We start from the raw sequence: 9634 nt of genomic DNA on the forward strand, positions 1-9634 counted from the left end.
TTTATGTGTGTGGCAGTTTTGCCTTTATTTATGTATTTATTTTTGAGACCTGGTCTCAGTATAGCCCTGGCTGGTCTGGAACTCCCTACATAGACCAGGCTGGTCTTGAACTCAGAGAGAGATCCGCCTGCCTCTGCCTCCCGAGTGCTGGGATTAAAGGCGTGCGCCACCACCGCCCGGCCAAGTGAAACTTTTTAAAGCGGAAAAAAAACAAAAAGAGCACAGTTTCTTGGTTTATTCTCAAGATGCCGATCTGCCCTGTGACCTGGGGAGGAGCTGCATGATGGGTGAGGGAGGGTAGAGCTCCTTCTGGAATCTCATTGTATCCCAGACTTCCTTCACAAGGAAGCAGATTAAATAGACCACAAACCATTCATTCCCTTTTCATACAGTTCCCAGTTATGAACAGGCCAGCACCATATAGGATCCTGATTTGTGCCCAACGTCTCAGTCCCCAGAATGCTTGGGGGCATAGGAGTGGGGCGGGGTGGGGAGAGGAGAGTGTGCAGAGCTTCGTCAAGGGAGCAGAAGGCAGGCACATCTCAGGGGAGGGAAGTCCCACTCTGGTCTTGCTTTACCTCCCTCTCCAGAAAGAATGGGAAGGAACGGGAAGGGTCCCAGCCAAGGATCGGGAGGTAGCCAGTGCTTCACTGTGGGAAGGGATAGCACCAAGAGGTATGGCGGGCACTGATGAGGGGCAGGGTGGAGAGGTGGGGGCGGGGCTTCATCAGCTCTGAGTTAAAGCTCACTGCACAAAAGTCTGGAGAGGCAGTGGGTGGGTGGATGGAGGGGGAAAGAACCAGCATACAGTTGGTTATGCCACCTGGATGAATAGAAGGGCGGTGGGCTCGCCACCCTCACCTCTCCCCCAAAAGGGAGAAAGACCAGGCAGAGACCCTGGACCCAGAGTCCCTGGTGATAAATAGAATGAACGGCCTCAAAGCCTCAGCACCAAGGAGCCCCACGTGGGCTCCCTTCAGCTTCCTTCCCGCCTCCAAAGCTCAGCTCCCAAAGCAGATGGGGCCAAGTTCAAACCCAAACTTCTGGTTCGTCTGGCCAAAGTCAATGGCAGCCACATCCCACAGAGGCAGAAAACCCGCACAAGAAGAGCTGAATTCAAAGAGCGTCTTCGCCTGTCCCTTCCGGAGCTGGCCACGAGAGGGCATGGAGGGTGAGTTAGAGCAAGAGTGAGTGGAGATTTCCCCACTCCACCCTAGCCCCCCACCCCGGCTCCATGGCCTTACCCTGCAGCCGTCATGGGAGACCTTGACCATAGCTGCTTGTGTCTGGTTGAAGGACAATTCTTCCCAGTTGGTCCCTTGGAAGCGGATGGAGCGCCCGTGGTCACCAGCAGCTTCGTCCAGCCAGGCCACTGAGTTCTGGCAGGAGTAAGTGAACCTCTGGTAGGCGGTGGCACTCAGCAGCTTCAGGAAGGTCAACTGAACCACATTCACCGGGGAGCCATCGGCATCCACGTAGGAGAACTGTGTGGGGTGAAGGGCTCCTTCAGTGCACACTCCTGCTGAGGGATGCACCTCCCAGACCAGTCCACTGGGGCACCGCACTTCTGCCAAGTCTCAAGTAGCCCAAACTGGTCTTGAATTCCTGATGAAGCTGAAGATGACCCTGAACTCCTGAAGTTCTGGTTCATGTAGTACTAGCAATGGAGTCCAGGGCTTTGTAGGTAAGTGCATGTCCTTATCCATCTACCCTCTTTATCTCACCTCCCACCTCAAATTCCCACACCAGTTCCCCCAAATTCTCATGTCACCCTTCAAGTCAGCCTTTGGCCACCCACCTTCTTGCCCCGGCGGAAGGTGCTGTACCAGTCCCCAGGCTTCTCTTTGGACCAGGAGGCCAGTTTCACCTGAGGGAGGACGGAAAGGTCATTGGGCACCCCCTCTGCTTCCTCACACTGGACATCGTGGATCACAGAGGCCATAGGCAGTGCCCACAATAAGGACACAGCAAGGGAGCTGGGGGATGGCTCCACAGCACCCTCACTACCCACACATTCTCTGTGGGCAGAACCCAGGCCCTGCCCATGCTCAAGTAGAGGGGCTTGGTACTGCTGGGGAGTGGAGCCTGGGCCTGCGCATGCTCTTTAAGCTTCGGGGATGAAACCGACCCACCCCACCCCACCCCTGTGCACGCTTGGCAAGCACTGGGGCTGGAACCCGCAGCTCATGCATGCTGGCCAAGTACTCTAACGCTGAAGAGCTCCCTTGCCTTGAGGTTTGGATTTAGGGCCTCTACTGCAGATATTATTTGACACAGTCAGGGGAACATGCGACATTTGAAGGCAGGATAAGGTCCCACAAGTGGCCAAGGGTGGAGGAGGTGAGAGAGAGACAGGATGGTTTCCGTCACTCACCGTCTCAAACTTCTTGTCTGGATAGAGACAGGTCTCACCTCCCGCGGTGAAGTTACAGAAAACCTTGAAGGCATCCTGTGAGCAGCCCTGATTGGGGTCAATCCAGTAGTCTCCTGCCGCAGAGCCAGACCCCATGCGTCAGTGGATATGGATATTGAAACGCTTGCTTGCCCTTCCCGGGGGGTGGGGGAGGGGAGACCTAGACCTCACCATCTGGCAGGTGTGGGTGGTTGCGTTGAAGCTCATGGCATATGAGGCCTGGGTGCTCAGCAGTGCCAGGAGGTCGCTGCAGCTGCTCCAGCTCCAAACTCAGTGAATTGAGAGAGGCCACCACCTCCTCCAGGCCACCTTCCGGGGTATCCGGGGTATCCGACACTGAGCGGCGCCTTCTCAGGCCATGTAGCTCCGCAGGGGGACCCTGGACCCAGGAGGGAGTGGGAATGGAGGAGAGTAAGACTCAGATAGATGGGCAGAGAAGAAGATAGACATGGGAGGCAGAGAGATTCAGAAGAGGAAAGGGGGGGCAAGAAGAGGGGAAGATGAGGGGAGGATGGGGGAGGAGAAGTGAAATAGATGTTGAGACAGAGATGGGTAAAAAAAATGGAGGTGCAGGGAGGGAGAGGTGGGATGGAGCAGACCCAAGGGAGAAAAGCCCAGGTCAAAGCCCCACAAATGGCCCCACCAGGACTGCCTCAACCCCCAAGCCCTGACTGGGTATATGTTTGTTTTGAGACAGGGTCTTGTGTACCCCAGGCTAGCCTCAAACTCACGATAGCTGAGGACAACAGTGAACTCCTGATCCTCCTGTCTCCACCCCAGTGCTGGACCGACAGGTGTGCACGCCGCCCACCACTGCTCCCAAGACTTTCAAGGAACGCTGGGCTGGGGCACCCATTAGGAACACCCCAAGCCCAATTTCTCTTTCAGATTCTGGGAACTCACCGGGGGGCCAGGAGGACCCGCTGGTCCAGTGTCTCCACGAGGACCAATAGAGCCCTATGGGAGAGACCATTTTGGAATGAATCCTGTCTATGGAGACCTGGTTCTGTTAACATGAATACATGCATGGGCAACATGCACACACATATATACATGCGCACATACACAGAGAAACACATGCACACATATACATCTGAACACATGGGTTCATTTGCACACTACTGTATGCAAACACACCCACACATACACACCTACATATACATGTATGCATATACAACTGTGCATAAACCCATGTGGACATGTAGACATGCATATACATTCTCTAGAAGACCCCCCAAGCCCACAGACATAGCCTCCCACATTAAACTCCCCGTTACAGCCCCCCCCCAGTTTCCCCAACACAGTCTCCCTCAGTCTTGACCCACAACCCTCCCCCTCCCCGACTTTATTTTTTCTTGAGACAGGGTTTCTCAGTAGCTATGAAGCCTGTCCTGGAACTTGCTCTGTAGCCCAGGCTGGTCTCGAACTCACAGAGATCCGCCTGCCTCTGCCTCCCGAGTGCTGGGATTAAAGGCGTCACCACCCATTCCCCCTTTAAACCAGGCCCCTTGAATGTTTTTCTCCCCGTCTAGGGCAGAGTACACACATGTACACATGTGTGCATACATTTGCATATACGCATACACACAAGGCCCAGGAGAGGTTCCTGGTGTCCTGCACTAAACCTAAGCTGTGTGTTCCCTTCTCTTGTCTCTGAAATCAACACACAGTATCTCCTGCAAGCCGCAAGTCAGCAGAACTCCTTCCTTTTACAGCACCTCAGACTCCCAGAATGCAACAGTAGGGGCTGAAGACAGGATGATTGAACCACTGAACAGAGGAAGGGGCTGGGAGGGTGAGGTGGAGGGGGGTGGGGAGCTGGGACGTGGAGACCCAGAGGAACAGTGTCACTCACCGGGGACCCCTTGGAGCCCTTCTGTCCCGGAGGGCCCTGTGGGAAGAGGTAGGGAATGCTGAGGTGCCAACCCCGTCCACACAGTGACCCCTCCATCCCACCAGTACCCCACACTCACCACCACACCTGGGGAACCAGGATGTCCTAATGAGCCAACCGGACCAGGAAGACCCTGGAGAAGGGATACTGGGGTCAGCCTTATTACCCAGATATCTTTCTATCCCCTCAAAAGAATGCCTGAAGTCATACATAGATCCCCAACTCTTCTAAAAGGTCCTCCAGTACCCAGACATCGCTTCCTACATGACAGTCCCAGTTAGAGACTCCCAACCCCCCAAACACAGCCCCCCATTCCATGTTCCCCACCCTTCAAACCACTCCCTTTGAACATTTTGTCTCTGCCCAGGACAGAGCACACACTCACAGTGTCTCCCTGAGGGCCTGGAGGGCCCTGCACTCCTGGCAACCCCTGATCGCCTTTCTCACCGGCCTCCCCTGAAGGACCAACAAGGCCTATGAGCCCGATGTGGCCCTGAAAGAGAAAAGTACACCATGTGGACATGTTGGGAAATTTTTTCTCCTGGAGCCTTGGAAGGGATGAGTTGGGGGGCAGTAAATGCCCAGTTCTCCCAGCCCTCTGGCCAGAGCAGGAGGTAAACGTGAGGGAGATGTGGGGGACAGCAGAGAGAGCCAGGCTTACCTTTTCCCCCTTGAGGCCAGCATCTCCCTTCAGCCCTGGGAGGCCAGGGGGACCCTGGGAAAAGATGAGGTTCAGCTTGAGATTCCTTGAAAACTTGGGAAGGGAAGGTACGCCAGGGAGCCACCTGGTTCTCAAATGCAAGTGATCAGGGCGGCAACCATGGGTCAGGGCGGCAACCACGGGACAGTCAGAAGACGGGAGGGGCGGTGAGAAAAATGGGAGTGGAGGGAGGATGGCTGGGGATGCCAGAGGTCAAGATCAGCAGGAGCAGTCAGTGGGGGGCACCAAGGGGGGGTCAGTGGAGGGCACCAAGGGGGGTCAGTGGAGGGCACCAAGAGGGATCAATGGAGGGCACCAAGCGGGGGTTGATGTAAGGGGTGAGTACAGGCAGCGGTGTGAAGGCTTGGTGTGTGCAGTCAGTTAGAACTGTAGTCAGTATGGACAGATGGATGCAGTGAGGGGATTGCCTGTACTGTCAGCACTACTGACTACTCAGTGTCTCTCTATGACTAGTGTGGCTGTGGTCACAAGGAACAAGGATAGAAAGTTTCTTACCAGGGGCCCTGGAGGGCCTATCAGCCCAGGAGGTCCTAGGAGGCCTGGTTCACCCTGAGGAGGAGACAAAACAGGGTGTCCAGTGTGAACATTTCATCATCCCCAGGGTTGGCTCCTCAGCTGGGATGAAGCCCTAAGCCACAAGCCCTGTCCCTGCTGTCCCCTCCCCATTTTTACACTGCTTACCACAGGACCAGGGATCCCTGGAAGACCGTCAGGCCCAAGCCGTCCAGGGGGCCCTCGAGCCCCAGTGGGGCCTGTCTTGCCTGGGGGTCCATCAGGACCAGCATCTCCCTGAAATGGACGGGGTGCGGAAGGCAGTCTCAGGAGACTGCCTGCTGCCAGCTGGAGCCTCACAGGGGAGTGCTCTGGTCAGGCAGCACGAGGACCTTTCCCAAGGGGGTACTCACTTTGGCTCCTTTCTCTCCCTCTTTGCCTTCTGGACCCATGCGGCCAGGGGAACCCTGAGGAAGGAAAGTGTGAGGTTCAGTGTGGAACCCCAGGTTTATATTAAGAGTGGGTGTGTGGGCTGGCTAGTTGGCAAGGCAGGTCAGACATTGCCTGAGACTCACATGGTAGAAGAAGAGAATGGACTCCCATAAATTGTCCTCAGACTCCACATGTAACTCTGTGGCACATTCACATACACACACACACACACACACACACACACACACACACACACACACACAAAATAGCAAGTAAGTAAGCAAATTAATTAATATAGCTCCAAAAATTCTAAGAGTGGGGTATTGTGGAGAGGGGGTTCTCGCATGGCCTAACATGAGGTTGATGTGAGACCCGTGGGCAGTAGATCATTGCTTACCCTCTTACCAGGGAGCCCACGGGCCCCAGGCTCCCCTGAAGCTCCAGGTGGCCCCTGTCCAGTCAAGAGAAGGCACAACATCAACTCACAGCTGACACCGTTCAGCACCACCCACCTCCCTGCCCTAACCACTCACAATCATGGGGTCCACAGATGCCCTAGGCACCCCACCCTCCCATCACCAGATCTATACCATCCCAAATCCCCACTCACCGGTGCCCCAACATCACCAGCATCTCCCTTCTCCCCTGGGGGGCCATCGATTCCCTAGGGAGGGAGACAGTGGGAGAGTCTTGGGTAGATGTAGTCGAGGAGGACTGGAGAGGCAGTTGGTCATTCGTGCCTCTAAGCTTGTCCAGGTTTATGGGGGATGGGGAAGATGGAGACACATTTAGGGAACATATTGGGCTACGGGGAGAACTTTCACCCACCGGAACGCCAGGATCTCCTGGGGGTCCTAGATCTCCAGGGAGTCCTGTGGGACCCTAGAAGAGAAAATGCTTACTGATCACATCTCAGAATAAGCAAGGAGTCATTCCTTCACCCCCTGCAGGTGATGTCCCCAGAGCAGCTGCAGGGGACATGTTACAAACAAACCACGAAATGAAGGCAGTAAAGTGTTTGCTGCATGCATAAGAGACGAGGCGTGGGGCCAGCAGAAGGGCTCTGCTTTTCCATTATATTTCCATGTTTTGTTCATTCATTCATTCGTTGTTTTATCTATTCATTCAGCCTTTATCTGGGCGGCTCAGAGAAATAGAAAACAGGCAGAGAAGGGGCTGCCGAGACGGCTCAGTGTTTGACAGCATCAGCTGCTCTCCAGAGGAACAGGATTCCATTCCCAGCACCCACAGGTTGGCTCACACCCAGCAACAACCTCTTCTGACCTGTGCACACATGGTGCACAGACAGACGTGTAGGCAAAACTCCCATATACATAAAATGTTTTGAAAAAGAAATTTAAAAACAAGTAGGAGAAGAGACGCTGGCCTATCTTTGGGATAAGGCTTTAACATACTAAGGCCTCACAGCCTCTGTTCTGTCTCCTCTAGGACTTACCATGCTCCCCTTAGCGCCGTCTTCTCCAGGGGGTCCCTTCTTGCCCGGAGGTCCAGCAGCCCCTGATGGACCCGAGTCCCCCTTTTCGCCTATTTCGCCTTTGGGCCCCTTTGTAGAAGCACAAGTCAGAAGTGAAAGGTCAGAGTGGCATGGTCTCCTCAGGGAGCAATGAGGAGGGCATCTTGGAGAAGGATACCTGCCTTGGAAGCCCAGTGACCTGGGTTCAGTCCCCAGAACCCACAGTAGAAGAGAACTGACCTCCACATATGTGCTACACTCTAACACAGTAATAACTATAATATAGACATTTTTAAAGATTAGCAGGGCCGGAAGGTGTCCCAGTGATTAAGAGCACATACTACTGTTGCAGAGGACCCAAAATTAGCTCCTAGCACCCACGTCCGGGAACTCACAACCACCTATCACTCCAGCTGCAGGGGAATCTGATGCCAGAGAACTAGAACTATCTGAGTCAGGGACGATGAACTGGTCAGCCATTGGTCTACCCTAGTTCCTGTGCTGCCCCTGGGTGCATTAGATAATGGTCCCCCTTTGGGCAACTCTTCCCCCAATTCAAGGCTTGTCACTTGGGTTTAAGCCCCTAGCTGTCTCCTCAGACCTGCACCCTTGCACAGTGGGCAAGTTATGGGACAGTACATAGACTCCCTGAGATCTTCTGGGAGCGTGGGGCATCTTTCATCAAGATAACCAGGGATATCTGGGGCCAGGGTGCTCTAAGAATCGCCTGGAGGTCATGGTAGCCTGACATGCTTGCTCAAGGTCAACAGTTCCCCGTATACACGGCAATGTTCTATAGAGACTCACAGGGATGCCAGGAACTCCTGGGGGTCCTGCGTCTCCAGTATCCCCTGGCTCACCCTGTGAAAGACAAAGAAAACAGGAAACGATCGTCCCACTGACAGGCAGGGAGGAGGATTCCCGTGCAGCCTTGTCCCCGCCATCCTGGGCAGGCTCAAGCTCTTCTCTTACCTTCTCACCCACAGCACCAGGCTGCCCCACTCCTCCAGGCAGCCCTGGGGAGCCCTGGAGATACAAGGGGAGTGTGAGCCCCTAGAAGTGTGGCCGACCCATAGAGACATTCTGCCTATCCCAGAATTCTCACCTCTGATCCACTGGGCCCAGGCGGACCCCGAGGGCCTGGAGCTCCATGGGGACCCTGTCAAAGAACCAAACAGTGTGCAGCGAACCCCATGATTCCACCAGAAAGGTTACAGTAGCCACAAACAACCTATACGATGTGTATAACCCTTAAGATGACAGTGCACCATGCTGTGAGCTTCCAGATGGGTCAGTGCTCACTCCCGTCCCTCCCCGCTTCCATACCCCCCAGGAAGTCCATACCATGGATCCCACATCTCCAACCTCGCCCTTCTCCCCAGGAGGGCCCGGCAGCCCCTGTGAAACAAAGAGTCAAACTGTAGCACAGATAGCTGGTGAGATGGCCTATTTGGTCAAGCACCCCCTGAACAAGTGAGCGGGCCTGAGTCAGGATCCCTAGAGGCCAGACACAGTAGAACTTGCCTGTAACCCCAGGGCAGAGACGGGAGGACCCCTGGAGCTTGTTGGTGACCAGTGGCCAAATCAAGAAGCTCCAGACTCATTGAAAGACATAGTCTCAAAAATAAGGTAAGGAGGGCCATTGAAAGGGCTCAGTAGGTAAAGGTCTTACCACCAAGCCTGATGCCTGCATTTGATCCCTGAGACCCACATGGTGGAAGGAGAACTAACTCCTGCAAGTTGTCCTCTGACCTCCACACACATGTGCCATAGCATGAATAAGCATGTGAGCACACACACACACACACAATGCTAAACAAATGGAGAACAATAGAGGAGACACACAGGGTCAGCCTCCTCCCCCACACGGATATGCACATATGCTAACCTCCATATTTTAATTTGTTTGTTTTTTGTTTTGTTTTTTTTTTGAGACAGGGTTTCTCTGTAGTTTTGGAGCTTGCCCTGGAACTAGCTCTTGTAGACCAGGCTGGCCTTGAACTCACAGAGATCTGCCTGCCTCTGCCTCCTGAGTTCTGGGGTTAAAGGCGTGCGCCATTACATCCAGTCCTCTTGAGCTCTTCATCTTTATAAATCACCAAGACTCAGAGATAGCACACACAAACACACTACACACAAACACACCACACACAAATACACCACACACAAAGACTCAGGGACAGTACATACAAATACACCACACACAAA

At 54.2% G+C, this 9634-nt stretch overlaps 1 protein-coding gene across 2 annotated transcripts in view; it reads right to left on the minus strand.

Annotated features, from left to right (window-relative positions):
- Window positions 1-226: 226 nt before the first annotated feature.
- The window catches only part of Col5a3 (collagen type V alpha 3 chain), a 48160-nt gene continuing 38752 nt past the window's right edge, over window positions 227-9634 (minus strand). For both annotated transcript variants that reach the window (XM_013346312.2, XM_026779362.1), the window contains exons 47-67: window positions 8771-8824; window positions 8532-8585; window positions 8399-8452; window positions 8234-8287; window positions 7409-7516; window positions 6781-6834; window positions 6563-6616; window positions 6350-6403; window positions 5934-5987; window positions 5710-5817; window positions 5524-5577; window positions 4969-5022; window positions 4693-4800; window positions 4387-4440; window positions 4269-4304; window positions 3317-3370; window positions 2585-2792; window positions 2375-2487; window positions 1799-1867; window positions 1245-1484; window positions 227-1148 (exon numbers count right to left, since the gene is read on the minus strand). In XM_013346312.2, the coding sequence (XP_013201766.1) occupies window positions 1002-1148; window positions 1245-1484; window positions 1799-1867; window positions 2375-2487; window positions 2585-2792; window positions 3317-3370; window positions 4269-4304; window positions 4387-4440; window positions 4693-4800; window positions 4969-5022; window positions 5524-5577; window positions 5710-5817; window positions 5934-5987; window positions 6350-6403; window positions 6563-6616; window positions 6781-6834; window positions 7409-7516; window positions 8234-8287; window positions 8399-8452; window positions 8532-8585; window positions 8771-8824 (1785 nt within the window). In that variant the 3' untranslated portion in view covers window positions 227-1001. The remainder of the gene's footprint in view (window positions 1149-1244; window positions 1485-1798; window positions 1868-2374; window positions 2488-2584; window positions 2793-3316; window positions 3371-4268; window positions 4305-4386; window positions 4441-4692; window positions 4801-4968; window positions 5023-5523; window positions 5578-5709; window positions 5818-5933; window positions 5988-6349; window positions 6404-6562; window positions 6617-6780; window positions 6835-7408; window positions 7517-8233; window positions 8288-8398; window positions 8453-8531; window positions 8586-8770; window positions 8825-9634) is intronic.

Source organism: Microtus ochrogaster, chromosome 5 (genome assembly GCF_000317375.1).
Source record: "Microtus ochrogaster isolate Prairie Vole_2 chromosome 5, MicOch1.0, whole genome shotgun sequence".
Lineage (NCBI taxonomy): Eukaryota > Metazoa > Chordata > Mammalia > Rodentia > Cricetidae > Microtus > Microtus ochrogaster.